General features: G+C 44.5%; 2 protein-coding genes across 3 annotated transcripts in view; one reads left to right on the top strand and one right to left on the bottom strand.

Annotated features, from left to right (window-relative positions):
• Positions 1-15,870, bottom strand: part of bmal2 (basic helix-loop-helix ARNT like 2) — a 210,575-nt gene that overhangs the window by 133,187 nt on the left and 61,518 nt on the right. The window lies entirely within an intron of this gene.
• The window catches only part of eea1 (early endosome antigen 1), a 32,549-nt gene that overhangs the window by 11,922 nt on the left and 4,757 nt on the right, over positions 1-15,870 (top strand). For both annotated transcript variants that reach the window (XM_052060801.1, XM_052060802.1), the window contains exons 14-25: positions 390-593; positions 3,179-3,379; positions 3,475-3,588; positions 3,697-3,852; positions 3,952-4,091; positions 5,272-5,602; positions 6,015-6,116; positions 7,166-7,360; positions 7,478-7,660; positions 12,098-12,283; positions 12,732-12,863; positions 13,219-13,404. In XM_052060801.1, the coding sequence (XP_051916761.1) occupies positions 390-593; positions 3,179-3,379; positions 3,475-3,588; positions 3,697-3,852; positions 3,952-4,091; positions 5,272-5,602; positions 6,015-6,116; positions 7,166-7,360; positions 7,478-7,660; positions 12,098-12,283; positions 12,732-12,863; positions 13,219-13,404 (2,130 nt within the window). The remainder of the gene's footprint in view (positions 1-389; positions 594-3,178; positions 3,380-3,474; positions 3,589-3,696; positions 3,853-3,951; positions 4,092-5,271; positions 5,603-6,014; positions 6,117-7,165; positions 7,361-7,477; positions 7,661-12,097; positions 12,284-12,731; positions 12,864-13,218; positions 13,405-15,870) is intronic.

Here is a 15,870-nt window from a genome sequence, read left to right on the forward strand (position 1 = left end):
ATTGTATATGGCCCCACAAGATTGTGGCAAAGCACTTGTTTTGTCAAAAACGAAGCCCATTCAATGAAGCGCCTCCCCTCACTTAATCAAAGCTGCCCGGTGCAAAAAATGCCACCAGATGATGCAAAATCAATATTTTTATATGAGACATGGCTTTGGGCAGCGCACAAATAAACTGATAGGTGAGTTTTTCAGTGAATACCAGAGGGTCTTGCCCCTGCACAATCTTTGAATGCCAAACTGTGACTATGCCATTGTTTTCCTGTATTAGCAAGAGACATTCCCATTCAAAAGATTGTCATCACGGGTGTTGCTTTCAGCCCCTTTCCATTCCAATTTGCTTCAAAATACAATCCTGATACTCATGGGTCTTTGTCTTATTGCTGCAGAATGACCTGGAGCAGGTGTTACGCCAAATTGGAGATAAGGACCAGAAAATCCAAAACTTGGAGGCCCTGCTTCAGAAGAGTAAGGACATTGTGACCCAGCTGGAAACTGAGAGAGAAGACTTGTGTGCGAAGATTCAAGCAGGGGAAGGAGAGACTGCTTTGCTCAACCAACTAAAAGAGAAAACACACGCACTACAGGAACAGGTTCGTGAGTTGACACTCTCACACTCAAAACTTGCAGTCGGCAGGAAACGGGATAAGAAAATAGCAGCCGATTAAAATAATAGTCGTGTTATTAACAGTTTGTCTTTTTTCTTTTCTTCCTTTCATTCACAGACAACTTGTGGTGGAGGTGCACTGTATTGACTAAATTAACTAAACCAAATTACCTCATTTATATGTCAGGGGAACGCAAAGACAATTTGGGACCTGAACATTACATTTGGCCAGCCATCAGAATGTAAGATAATTTACAAATGATCAAAATAGCAATCATTTAATAATGAAACACTCCATGAGATTGAAGCCATGTTGCCTCAAAGGACTGGGTACTGTTCATGGGCCTCACTTAGTCTATCAGAGAGTGCTAAGAATGTACATATGGACAGATGTATGACAAAAAAGAAAAAGATCTGACCTATCCAACCCTGCATAACCAGACCTCATAAGACATTTTCCCTTGATAAGTCGCAGTCCTTGGGAGCCCGCACCTGCTGGGTTAGGGAACTACGGTTCCTCGAGAGCCGTATACTGCCTGTTTTAGATCCCTCCCTATTCCATCACACCTGATCAGCTCTTCAGCAAACGCTGTGAAGGCCTGAAACGATCATGAACAATTGAAACAGTCGTGTTAGAGTAGGGAGGGATCTAAAACAGGCAGAATATGGCTCTCGAGGAACTGCAGTTCCCTAACCCTGTCCAAGTGGATCCCTTCCTCTGACCTTGGCAGTTGACAGAAAAAAACAAAAAAACTAAAACCATATGCAGTGTTGGGAGGTGAGGCCAAAATTTTTAAATCATGCATTTTAACTGAATTGAGGACTCCAAATTGTTCATAGATGTGAGTGTGAAAGGTTGATTGTCTATATCAGTGATTTACTAGTGACCAGTCCAGGCTTTACCACACCTCTCACCCAAAGTCATGGATGGAATAGTTTGCTTGAAAAAAAACAACACCTTTTCACCTTATGCAGCGATGGCTGTTCGAAAGTGCTCTATAAATACTGTTGAATTGACTTGACTTGGCAAAACACTCATCCAGTTTGATCAAGTTTAGAAATGTCACGTTAAGATACGTCTATCTCTTTCTCTCTCTCTCTTCTATTTCTCTCTTTCAGGAACTCTAACTCTTTCCAAACAAAAAAAAATACTCTACAAAATTAAATTAAAATGGATAAAAATATAATGTAAATGAAATTCTAACTAATCACTTTTTTAAAGACATTTACTCTTTCATTTGATAATTAATACGATTTAATTTGAGAAAATAGGTTTTTAGTCTGAGATGTTTATTCAAGTATATTCTACAAGGTGACTTTAACTTCTGCCAAAGTAATTTTACATGAAGCTACCTGTCCTTTTACTAAAGGATTACTTTCAGGTATCTTATACAAGACTGTTGAAAATAAATACATAAGGGCAGACTTTGCCATAATCGTCCTGGACTCTTAGTCAGGGAATCCTAAAGCAAAGAATTTGATAGGTAGTGTTATTATTTACCTAGTTCCTACTATGTCAGTGTGACTGGTGTGATATGCATTCTATTACTGAATCTCTAACTCCTAAGTTCAACTTCTACAAAGGAGTGCTTTATCATATGTTTTGTTCTAAAGACGCAGATGTGTTTCCTCCCCTTTTATTGAGCAAAGGCACACCTTTTACAGTCGAAAAATTTTACACCACTTCACAAACTCATCACCAGCCTTGCCACAAAGGTAGCGGTGTGCATCTCATCTCACAAAAGACAATTCAATACAGTTTTCGACATGTGGGCTGTGAAGCGATTCAAGGACGGTTAAATATGAAAATGGAGCAATTTGATTCGGTCCAACTGAGTTCAATTACAATTCAATTCGATGAGGTAGGGCTCAGAATTTTCCAGTTACTTTTGTTGTTGTAACTGTTACTGTTTTTTGTTACATACATTTGGATGAACTTGTCAGGACTGTAGATGTGCCCTTTCCCTCGAAAATCCATCCATCCATCCGTTTTCTAATCCGCTTATCACGAGGGTCACAGGCGTCCTGAGCCTATCCCAGCTGTCTTTGGACAGTACGCAGGGTACAGCTTGGTTGCCAGCCAATTGCATGACACAACCATTCACGCTCACAATCACACCTAGGGACAATTTAAAGTGTTCCGTTAACCTGCCCTCATGTTTTTGGAATGTGGGAGGAAGCCGGAGTACGTGAAGAAAATCCACCTAGGCATGTGGAAAAGATTCAAACTCCACACAGTACGGTCGAAGTCGGAATCCAACCCGGCACTTCTGCACTGTGATGCGGGTGTACTAACCAGTCAACCACCGTGTTGCCCTTCCCTCGATTCGATACATCTTTCCCAATATTTTAAAGTGGAGCGATTCGATGTGGTTCAATACAATGCACTCATATTTAAGTTGTTTTTGTTTACACCCCTACCAGATACACATAGCCAGCTCACCCAAGACCCCAATGTGTAGGAAGCGATATAGAAAATATATTTTCTCTCGTTTATGTTTTAATCCTATAAAGATTTCTGAATCTGGATGTATATAGCTTTTAACGTTTTCTTATTTTCTCAATATAAAGGTAACCCAGTTGACTGACAAGATGAAGAATCAATCTGAGAGCAACAAGCAAGCCCAGGACAACTTGCATAAACAGGTTCAGGAGCAAAAAACTCTCCTGCGTTCATCTCAGGACCGGGCCCACACCCTGGAGACTTCAGTCACTGAGCTCACTGCTCAGCTCGCAGATAGTAAGGAGAAAGTGACTCAGCTGGACTCTCAGGTAAGCTATTAGTAATGATACCCTTTTAGTTTTAAAGGCAAGTGAGATCTGTTCTGGATAAATTCCCACTTTGTATTTGGCCTGTATTCCACCAGCTGAAGGCAAAAACAGAGATGTTGCTGTCTACAGAGGCAGCGAAGGCTGCCCAGAAAGCCAACCTGGAGAATAACCTAGAGTCTGCCCAGCATGCACTTCAGGACAAGCAACAGGTGACTTGTTAGCTTTAATGATTTTTAAATATGTTTTTGCTTTAGGTGTAAAAAAAAATGCAAAGTAAGGACTTGATGAATATATTGGTTATGAATGACTTTGTGAAGGAGCTTATTAAAGCTCAGAAGAAAATGGAGGAGCAAGTGCAGCGGCTCAAAGAGAGGCAGGAACAATGTGGTCAGCTGGAAGCCTCTCTGAAAGAGTACAAAGACAAACTTCTTGCCTCGGAGCAACATGGAGAGAAACTTGAGGGGTTCAATAAGGTCAGTGTCAAATGTGTTCTAGTGCATGTGCAAATGTATGCACATTGTCCCCTCAAATGGATTTAACGAGTCATTGAAACTGATGTGCTTATTTCTCAGAAACTGGAAGCACAGGTCGTGGAAGTGCGGGCCGCAAGGGATCAGATGCATCAAGAAGTGAAGAATCTGCAGAAGGAGGCATTTGAGGTCAAACAGAAAGCTAAGGATTTGCAGGTTTTGTTGGACAATGAAAAAGCAGGGTGAGTATGGAAATGGATAGGTGGATACACCGGAAAAATTGTTCTGAAACTGGGGTGTCCTGGACAGCTCTGGCTTCCGCTAGCCTTAACCTGGTGGTCCGTAAAATAATTTAACATGAATGATGTTGTACAGTATAGACATATACATAGACATACTAAACCAATTACTCCTCTCTGACTTAGGTTTGGGTCAAAAGCTCGGATATAATTATTTCATACCGCATTAATCTCAGATCCATGAAGGCACACAACAATCCTGGTTGTCTCGTGTGTGAATCCTCATCTTTCCTTATGCGGCATTCGTTGACAGAAATAGTTTGAGAAACTTTGCTGTCAATGATGCCAACAAAATATGGGGGTCCACAGGTTGAATACAACGTATTCAACGTAGCATTCAACGTACGTAGCATTCAACATAGTTGAAGTGGAATATTTCATGGAGATTAATTGCAGAACACAATTTAAATCAGTGATCCCCAACCTTTATTGAGCCAAGGCACATATCTTAAGTTAAAAAAAAATCTCACGGCACACCACCAAACAAAAACGTCACAAAAAGTGGATACACATCAATTAAATACATTTTGCTGTCTACAAGGAGATCATTATTTTTTTTCTTATTTTTACAAGTCGCTGTCATAGGTAAATGTCCTGACCAATTTAGTGAAGTTTGAAAATTCCCACAGCTCACCTAAAGAGCTCTCACAGCCCGCGAATGTGCTCCAGCTCGCAAGTTGGAAATCATTGATTTCTGCATTCTGCATTCTGCATTCATTGGGGCTTGCCTCCCAATCTCTGGTATGACCTCCTCTTCTGATCTGGCAGCCTGGGGCCCTTCACCATGGAACCTGCGTTGTACCTCATCAATCTCAAGTTGTGACAGCAGTTGCTGTTTGTGGATGTTGCAACACTGAGCTACTAGTTGTTTCGTTGTCAATCGTGACTGTGGGTTTCGAAGTAACCATTTAGCCCACATTCTCTGCATGTAACCCCTCTGACTAGGGTTGCTTGAGTAGTAGCATTCCAACAGAGCCATGTTATCGCATCTCGCCCATCTCCGCTTTGTTTAAGTCGTCTCAAAGTCGTCTCAAAGCAAATCTATGCATTCAACCTGCATTATTTTCAAATTGTTGTCATTTACAAATGATTGTAACAATTTACAGTATGTTGCTCAATTTAGGTGTGTGGCACTTCAAGAGGAACTAAAGACAAAGACCTCCTCTTTGAGTGACACCCAGAATCAGTTGAACTGCTGCGAGCAGGGCAAAGCTGCCCTTGAGCTCACCGTGGCCAAGCTGACCCAAGAAGGGGAGGCTCAGCATACAGAGTGGGACAAGAAAGCAAAGGACCTTGCTGCAGACTTACTGAAGGCCCAACAAGAGAAAGACACTCAAAAGAAAGAGCTGACCTCCACTCAAGAAAGTCTCTCCAAGACTTGTAAGGCCCTGAAAGAATGTCAGAGTCAGTTAGACACTGAGAGGAAGAATCAAAAGGCAGCCATGGAGGAAAAGGTGAGTTCCACTTATTTTATTATATAGTTGCACAAACGCACAACGCGGCGGAAGGGATATTCCTGGTTGTGGAAAAGGGGCTACTGACAGATGCATGATGTCAGCATCTAGCACAATACTGCCCAGCCGTCCAGAGGGTCCTTGTCCTACTTAACATTGATTTAATTCCATATGTAGCAGATCTTAAAAGCATACTTGAATTTGAGACTTTGCTATTTTCGTGAATGAGTATTTGTTCGGTAGTTTCAAATATTAAAAGGTCACTCTTAGTTGTTATTTGATATTGGTGAGAGGGCAAAGGACAGCCACGTAAAATGTTTGGGATAGTTCCAAGCAGTTCCCGACTTAGAAAAAAAAATCCCTGTTGCTTATTCTTGAGTTCAAGTAACATAAGTTTGTTTTTAATACATAGGAAAAATCATTTGAAAAGGCAAGAGGAGAGCTTCAGAAGAATAACGAGACCATGAGCAAGGCTTTGATGGAATCCAAGCAACAACTGGAGCAAATGAGAGAAGTAAATGCTGAAAAAAGGCCATATGTTTTTCACAATGTATATTTTTCTATGTACAGGGTTACTTTGCTATATTTGTTTTAATGGGTTTTTATAGTATACCAGTAGCTTCTGCATTGTCCTGTATGCAAGAAAGTGTGCTTTAACTACAGGTAGTTTAAATGTTTTTAAACTACCGGTATGTGGGATGGGTAAAAATATAGAAAGGCTTTTATACGGTCTCTGTATATCTGACCTCATTGTGGGTGGGCATGGATCACATATGATATACCGGGCTTCACTGAACATTCGCACACAGCAGGGCTAAAAAAAAATAGATAAAATTAATAAAAGTCCCCATGAAAACACATTTTTGTCAGCAAGTGCCTTTTGGCCAGGGGAAGTGCTGGATAATAAAGCAGCTGATTTGGCTGCATAGTCTGACACCTCCATTTCTACATTACAGTATTATGTTTAATATTGGTTGGGTACAGGGTGTTCAGAAAGTCTGTGTACAAAGAAGATTGGATTGGTCCCATTGTTCACGAGATCTTTCTTCCCTTGACTTTCTTTTCTGGGGCATGCTGAAAGAGAAAGTGTACTCTGAAGATTACAGATTTAAACCATGAGAGAACATTACCAGTCAATGTGCCGAAATCAATGGCAATGCAGACTTAATCCATCGAGTTCACCTGAATGTTGCAATACCCATGAAATTATGCATTGAAAATTCTAGAAAACCTTATTATTGAATCAAATTGTTTTGTTTTAAAATTTTTTTTTTTAAACCACGTCCCCAGACTGTATCGACACCTTGTATACAGAATCTATGAAACAGCATGAATGGCATTTAAAAAAATGATCTCTGTATTCTAAGTTATGAAATGAATGCACAAACAGTAAAGGCGGAGTTAAAATAAAATGTCTTTCGCCTGATTGAAGGCATTCAGGAAAGTCCACCCCGTGTGGATGAAAATACCTCTGGACGTCTGGCTGAACTTTTTATTTTTTTATTATTATTTTTTTTTTTTAATGCAACAGTGGAGGAACTTTTGTCTCTCCTTAAATGCCAGGTCGAGAAGAAGCTGAAATTGCAGGTGTCATCAGTGGAACAGCAGAATGTAAAGTCTCAGGAAGTGCTAAGGGAGAAGGAGCAAAACTTGGGGAAGTTGGAGGCGCACATTAAGACGGCCACTGGAAGCTATGAGAAGGAGATGAAGAAGCTGAAGGGACAAATTGCGGAGTTCGAGAAGCTCAGTGTTAAGAAAGTCAGTATGAAGCAAAAATGTTGGATCGTTCTTCTTGTATACACACGTGAGCCATCAATTTATCCCAAGGGTAATCGTAGTCTTCTGAGTGTTAATGAATTGGATTGTCTCCTCCAGGTAGAGGAAGAGCGTCAACTGAGAGAGAAGGCAACAGAACTCAGTCAGCAGCTGTCTTCTGAGAGGAGCCGGACAGCACAGCTACAGAAGGCCCTAGAGCAAAGTCACGAAAGCCTCACCAAGCTCCAGTCTGACTTCTATGGAAAAGAGTCAGAGCTTTCAGCACTACAGCAAGACCTCAAAGTAGGTTGAGTTTAATCTCATTTTAAAAGGTGTGCGTGTGCGCGTGTCTTAAACCTGTGCTGCAGTGTACATGCTATCTGAATCTAGAAATGAAGTAGAATGGGCATTTCATATCACAATACTTGTGACCAAAATTATCACAACTGTCAGTATTTTCACTATTACTAAAAAAAAACGGGAAAATAATCACGGATCTAAAAACATTGTAACAGAGCTGATTTCCGTAAGAAATACATAAAATCAGCAGCCCTATGTCTTTTTTATATTGAATAAGAATTATAAATCGCCCTCTCCGTGAGCCGTCACCTTACCGTGGTGGAGGGGTTTGTGTGTCCCAATGATCCTAGGAGCTAAGTTGTCTGGGGCTTTATGCCCCTGGCAGGGTCACCCATGGCAAACAGGTCCTAGGTGAGGGACCAGACAAAGCACGGCTCACAAAGCCCCTTAATGACAAATAAAATCGATGGTATCCAGTTTCCCTTGCCCGGACGCGGGTCACCGGGGCCCCCCTCTGGAGCCAGGCCTGGAGGTGGGGCTCGTTGGCGAGCGCCTGATGGCCGGGCCTACACCCATGGGGCCCGGCCGGGCTCAGCCCGAAGAGGCAACGTGGGTCCCCCTTCTCATGGTCTCACCACCCGTGGGAGGGGTCAAAGGGGTCGGGTGCAATGCGAGCTGGGCGGCAGCCAAAGGCGGGGACCCTGGCGGTCCGATCCTCGGCTGCAGAAGCTAGCTCTTGGGACATGGAATGTCACCTCTCTGGCAGGGAAGGAGCCCGAACTGGTGTGTGAGGCAGAGAAGTTCCGACTGGATATAGTCGGACTTGCCTCCACACACAGCCTAGGTTCTGGTACCAGTCCTCTCGAGAGGGGTTGGACTCTGGAGTTGCTCACGGTGAGAGGCGCAGAGCAGGTGTGGGCATACTTATTGCCCCCCGGCTCAGTGCCTGTACATTGGGGTTCACACCGGTGGACGAGAGGGTTGCATCCCTCCGCCTGCGGGTGGGGGGACGGGTCCTGACTGTTGTTTGTGCATATGCACCAAACAGCAGCTCAGCATACCCACCCTTTTTGGAGTCCTTGGAGGGTGTGCTGGAGAGTACTCCTGCTGGGGACTCCCTTGTTCTACTGGGGCACTTCAATGCTCACTTGGGCAATGACAGTGAGACCTGGAGGGGCGTGATTGGGAGGAACGGCCCCCCCGATCAGAACTCGAGTGGTGTTTTGTTATTGGACTTCTGTGCTCGTCACGGACTGTCCATAACGAACACCTTGTTCAAACATAAGGGTGTCCACGTGTGCACCCTAGGCCGTAGTTCGATGATCGACCTTGTGGTCGTGTCATCGGATTTGCGGCCGCATGTTCTGGACACTCGGGTGAAGAGAGGGGCGGAGCTGTCAACTGATCACCACCTGGTGGTGAGTAGGCTCCGATGGTGGGGGAAGATGCCGGTCCGTCCTGGCAGACCCAAACGTATTGTGAGGGTTTGTTGGGAGCGTCTGGCGGAATCCCCTGTCAGAAGGAGTTTCAACTCCCACCTCCGACAGAGCTTTTCCCATGTTCCTGGGGAGACGGGGGACATTGAGTCCGAGTGGACCATGTTCCGTGCCTCTATTGTTGAGGCGGCCAATCTGAGTTGTGACCGTAAGGTGGTTGATGCCTGTCGTGGCGGCAACCCTCGTACTCGCTGGTGGACACCAGCAGTAAGGGATGCCGTCAAGCTGAAGAAGGAGTCCTATCGAGCCTTTATGGCCTGTGGGACCCCAGAGGCAGCTGACGGGTACCGACTGGCCAAGTGGAACGCAGCTTCGGTGGTCGCCGAGGCAAAAACCCGAGCATGGGAAGAGTTCGGTGAGGCCATGGAAGCCGACTTCCGGACGGCTTCGAGGAAATTCTGGTCCACCATCCGACGTCTCAGGAGGGGGAAGCAGTGCACCACGAACACTGTGTACAGTGGGGATGGGGCGCTGCTGACTTCGACTCGGGACGTTGTGAACCGGTGGGCAGAGTACTTCGAAGACCTCCTCAACTCCACCAACATGCCTTCCTTGGAGGAAGCAGAGCCTGGGGACTCTGAGGTGGGCTCTCCTATCTCTGTGGTTGAAGTCACCGATGTGGTTAAAAAGCTCCTCGGTGGCAAGGCCCCAGGGGTGGATGAGATCCGCCCAGAGTTCCTCAAGGTTCTGGATGTTGTGGGGCTGTCCTGGTTGACACGCCTCTGCAACATCGCGTGGTCAACGGGGAGAGTGCCTCTGGATTGGCAGACCGGGGTGGTAGTCCCTCTTTTTAAAAAGGGGGACCGGAGGGTGTGTTCCAACTACAGAGGGATCACACTCCTCAGCCTCCCTGGTAAGGTCTATTCAGGGGTGCTGGAGAGGAGGGTCCGTCAGGAAGTCGAGCCTCAGATTGAGGAGGAGCAGTGTGGTTTTCGTCCCGGCCGTGGAACAGTGGACCAGCTCTACACCCTTAGCAGGGTTCTCGAGGGTATGTGGGAATTCGCCCAACCAGTCTACATGTGTTTTGTGGACTTGGAGAAGGCGTTTGACCGTGTCCCTCGGGGACTTCTGTGGGGGGTGCTTCGTGGGTATGGAGTACCGAACCCCCTGATACGGGCTGTTCGGTCACTATACCACCGATGTCAGAGTTTGGTCCGCATTGCCGGCAGTAAGTCGGAATCGTTTCCAGTGAGGGTAGGACTCCGCCAAGGCTGCCCTTTGTCACCGATTCTGTTCATAACCTTCATGGACAGAATCTCTAGGCGCAGCCGAAGCGTTGAGGGGGTCCGTTTTGGTGGCCTCAGTATTGCATCCCTGCTTTTTGCAGATGTTGTGGTGCTGTTGGCTCCTTCAAACAGGGCTCTCCAACTCTCACTGGAGCGTTTTGCAGCCGAGTGTGAAGCGGTTGGGATGAAAATCAGCACCTCCAAATCTGAAACCATGGTCCTCAGTCGGAAAAGGGTGGAGTGCCCCCTCCAGGTCGGGGGGGAGATCTTGCCCCAAGTGGAGGAGTTTAAGTATCTTGGGGTCTTGTTCACGAGTGAGGGCAGGAGGGGGCGAGAGATCGACAGGCGGATCGGTGCAGCATCTGCTGTGATGCGGACGTTGTATCGGTCTGTCGTGGTGAAGAAGGAGCTGAGCCAAAGGGCGAAGCTCTCAATTTACCGGTCGATCTACGTTCCAACCCTCATCTATGGTCACGAGCTATGGGTCGTGACCGAAAGAACGAGATCCCGGATACAAGCGGCCGAAATGAGTTTTCTCCGCAGGGTGTCCGGGCTCTCCCTTAGAGATAAGGTGAGAAGCTCGGTCATCCGGGAGGGGCTCCGAGTCGAGCCGCTTCTCCTCCACATCGAGAGGAGCCAGATGAGGTGGCTTGGGCATCTGATTCGGATGCCTCCTGAACGCCTCCCTGGTGAGGTGTTCCGGGCATGTCCCACCGGGAGGAGACCCCGAGGAAGACCCATGACACGCTGGAGAGACTATGTCACCCAGCTGGCCTGGGAACGCCTCGGGATCCCCCGGGGAGAGCTGGAAGAAGTAGCTCGGGAGAGGGAAGTCTGGGCTTCCCTGCTAAAGCTGTTGCCCCCGCGACCCGGCCCCGGATAAGCGGTAGAAGATGGATGGATGGATGGATTATAAATCGCAACCACCAAAGTTACTCTTCACTTAAGACCCCACAAAATATATGGCTGAAACAACAGTAATGCATTTCATTGTGGTTGGACTCTTCTAATTCGTAAATAAAGACAATACATATACTATATTTAACAGAATAATCCATGTATTTCATTCAAACTTATTTTAGGCAATGATTAGCCATGCAAGACATCAACAAACCAAAATCTGGTTTAAAAAATCACAGGTGACTAAATGCACAAAATAATTAGTGTCACTTTTAACAAAAGTTTTAAAGTGTTGTTCTCGGAAAATGATTCAAGCTGCCAATATGCACGAGGCTCTAAACTATAATAAATTGAAGTTGGCTCCAATCAAACTTTTAAAGGACTTTTTTTATCATCTGTAAGCACACTTTTCCAGTTGATAGACATTCTTCCTTGAAGGTTCAGTTCAACCTCTGTCTTGCACTTGCGGATACCTGCACCTCAGGGCCTTCAGTCCCTGTTTTCCCTTCAATGCAGGAATGAGAAATTACTGCTTGTAGGTTTCTCCATGTATCATCTTTTTTTATTTGGCCCTTAAAAGGGCCATGCAAAAGCAAACAAAACATTATATATCGAGAATTAAAATTTTAAACAATAATGTATCGGTCTTTTTTTTTTTAAATGGCTACCGCAGACCAAAGATTCCCAATCATCGGGAAAATATGGATATTTATTGTAGGCCATGTAAAAGGGAACAATCCTGAAAAGATGATATGATCACCTGAATCAAAGTAATATCACAAACAGCCTTTCACCAATGAACATTTACTGACTTGTAGGTATCAGAGGACAAGCTACGTTTGAACCAGGAGGACCTGGCGGCTAACCAGACGCATCAGACTGTCTTAGAAAATCAGATCCAGGAGCTAAAGAAGAACCGGAGTTCTCTGGAGCAGGAGCTAGGTAGTCGAGATCAGAGACTCCAACAGCAGGAGAAGTCACTGAAAGATCTCCAGAAGCAACAGGTGAGACATTGCACAAATGTAACATCCTCTCAAAACAAATCCTTGGCTGGACCAGATGTGTGGCAGACTTTTTCTTTCAGTCGTTACATCCGGTAAAAGCACAGTATAGGAGGGCCACTTTAAGAAGATGATTCATCTATCAGTATTGCTAAGATAATACATACTGTAATTTCCCCATTGCGGGACAAATAAAAGATATCTTAATTACTGTGTACATAGTTTATCTTAAATCAAAACCTCTCTTGCAGTGTGAGTATACTAAACACTGTGATTTTTGTAAAGGCATATTATCTAACACGGCTCTTGTACTGGCTATCACTAGTCGTCATGTTGTAACTGGTCAGTATATGGCCAGCATTTGTCTGCTGTGACTAATTCTGAAACATTAAGGACAATGATGTGCAGATCAAAAGCCAAGTACAATCTCTGCTTGATGATACTTGTTCAGGGTCAAGTTAAGGTAGATCTGGAGAAGGAGAGGAGCAAAATGGAGGAGCTGCTCAAAGCCAAGAGTAACTTGGAAAAGAACAATGCCAAGCTGACTTCGGAGATGAAAATACTAACTGAGAGGAGTGACACGGTCAGTTCCTTGCAAGGTTGTTTTCTTTGAGTATGACTATTGTCATAGCTTTCTCATTATTTTGACTGTCATAATTTCGGGGAAACACTCAGTATTCGAAGAGTCACGCTTTTAAATACATGGCTCAAAAAACACAGTTATTTGTTCCGTTCAGCTCGACGAAGTTGTCGTGAAATGTGTCTTAGCCTTACTCTACATGGTTCTAAAGACAAAATAGGAATTGCCCACTTAGACCCACAGTATAAATCCATCTTAAAGCTGCTGGATCAGAGTGAGTGGCGAGTGACCCCATCGACAATTATGAACATATGCAAATCCTTCAAATTGTTGTTTTTGCATGTGTGTCGCACCTCAGGAGCTGCGAGAGTTGCAGGAAGCCAAGCAGTTATTGATCCAGCAAAAACTGGAGCTGCAGAGCCAGGTGGAGGCTGCCCAGGGCGACCTCCTACTGGAACAGAAAGAGCACCAGACCACCAGGGACAGCAGCAGTCAGAGAGAGGATCAGCTTCTCGCCAAAACCAAAGATCTTCAAAATCAGCTGGTAGGCCCAGTCAAGAAATAAATCCTGCACAATTTTTGTGCGGTTGATAAAACTGTTTTTTCAGGGGAGCTTGTTCCAGACCCAGCTGCACTGGGTGAAAATCTTTGTGATCACTTTTGACCCCTTCCATACGCTTTAAATACATTTGAAGGAAACAAAAGAAACGGTTTTCTAAATAAGAGGCAATGCTACCTTGCTTCAAGATGTTTGTCATTCCCAGTTGATATTTCATGACACATAAACAAAAGAGAACTGGCTCGCCCACACCATGTAATTTCACCTTAAACGTCAAGAGGGAAATTTGGCCAGCCATCTTTTGAGTACAAAAAATTCGGGGCTAAAGACCGCACCTGATTAAGAGCCGCATGCTCAGATTTATGAAGAAAAATCAATTATGTAATTACATGCGCCGCACCGTATTATAAACCGCTGGCCAATGAGTAGGTGGGGGTTTGCTTCTGCGTCCCTGCCGCCTGCTCCAGGCGCCTGGAGCAGGTGGCAGAGACGCAGGCGCTCCGCCTCCGGGTGAGGCCGCGTACGTGGTCCCCCCTGATCCCCCACAGAAAAAAAACGCAACAATTTCTTAAGGTTGAAATAATATCCATATTTTTATGAGCATGATAAATGCATTTGCACAATGAAAGTACGCTGAAACACATAATAAGAGGCCAGACAAAGAGAGATCTTGATGCGCATTTGCGTAATTATGAGGAGAAATACTGCAGCCCACTAGGCTTTAAATAGAATAATGCTATTCATATAAATGGGAAAAGATGTATGAAATTATTTCTATAGTCAGCCGCTTAAAAATTATCATCTGTGGCAGCCTTAGGCCCGATGCTGCGCAGCTCAAAACACAAGTAAAATGTGTTCTCTCGTGGCCGCTTGTTTTCAGTCGGACGGAAGAGTCACCTTTTTTATTTACAGTCCAAGTGATGGGCAAATCAAATGTGCATGGGTCTTTTTGGTTGTCTTTTTACACTGGCTCAGTTGTTCTTGCCGGAGCCTGCACCATCGACTCGTCTATTCCAAGATTACGGGCAGCAGCTCGATTTCCTTCTTTAACTGCCAGAGTGATCGCTTTTAGTTTAAAAGCTGCATCATATGCTTTTCGTCTGGTAATCTCCAAGTTGATGAGGGTTAGAAGGAAGACTGAAATAAGGAAGTTGTGATTACCGGTAATCATACAATTTCATTGGACCAATAAAATGAATGAGTAGTTTCATTCATTTTACTGGTCCATTTTTTTCCTGCGCGCGATGGAAAAAAAATTAACAAGCCGCTTCATATTACACGCCGCAGTGTTGAAAGTGTGGGGAAAAAAGTAGAATTTACGGTAATACTAACGGTTAAAATTATTTCAAGCATACTGTTGTCTTTTATTTTTTAACCAAACAACACAGGTTCATAGACTCATAACACTGCGCTTAACAGCGAAAATGCTTTTGTTCATCAATCTTCAGCTAGTGGCGTCATTTACAGAATGACGAGTGCCAGTCAGACTTTGCACTGCATTCTTGATTGTCCCGTTAACTGTTCTTTGCCATTGTCGTCGAGTTATTCGGCGAAATGCCTCGGCGCTGTGAGGCAAAGCACTGTTCACATTCAGGCAAACAGTTGTTTCAGTGGCGAAAAGAAAATAGGGCACATAAATGGACCAGAAAATTGGAATGATAAAGTCTCGCTCTGGCAAAGTGAATGAATTTCACACCGGTGTCGACGAGCATTCTTGTTACAAGCTCTTTTGAAGACCCATTTTCTCACCCGGATTAGCAAAAAAGGTAGGTGTGATAATCAATGAATAACTCTGGTTGGTGATTGTGGAAACATTTGATCTTAAGTATTATACATGCATGTATGTATGTATGTATGTATGTATGTAATCATGTACGAAAGTATTTCGAACTATATAAGTACCTGGATGAAAATGGGCTTTAATGGGCACCAACTAACAATCATCTGAGCAGTATGTTGCACATTTGACAATAAAGTTGACATGAACATGAACATGCTGCTGATATAATGTGCCAAGCGGCTGACTACACTACAGAACTACCTTAGCAATGACAATGTAGGACACCAACCCACTATGACGTGTGCCCTCAGTGCTCGCAGGAATACACGGACCAAGTAGGTAAATCCCATTGTGCGCAATTTACAGCACCACACAGCATTAAATTGCAAACAATGACGCTAGGCTAATAACCACATCCTATATTGCTAACCATTCTTCAAATCCCAATGGGTCTCGTCTCCACTCCCATATCCGGTTGTTCGGGCACAACATTTTCCGCATCCTGAGCAGCTGGCTTGTGTACTGTGTGTGTGGTCCAGCATACATCTTGCCCACAATCTACCCCTTCCTCCAACTCTCCAAACAAATGGATACCCTCAGATACGGTTAAAATGTCGCTTTCCGAATGGATTTCTGACTGACTTTGTACACTTTCCATAGAGAGACCCGCT

The sequence above is a fragment of the Hippocampus zosterae genome, chromosome 3, assembly GCF_025434085.1.
Source record: "Hippocampus zosterae strain Florida chromosome 3, ASM2543408v3, whole genome shotgun sequence".
Taxonomy (NCBI): domain Eukaryota; kingdom Metazoa; phylum Chordata; class Actinopteri; order Syngnathiformes; family Syngnathidae; genus Hippocampus; species Hippocampus zosterae.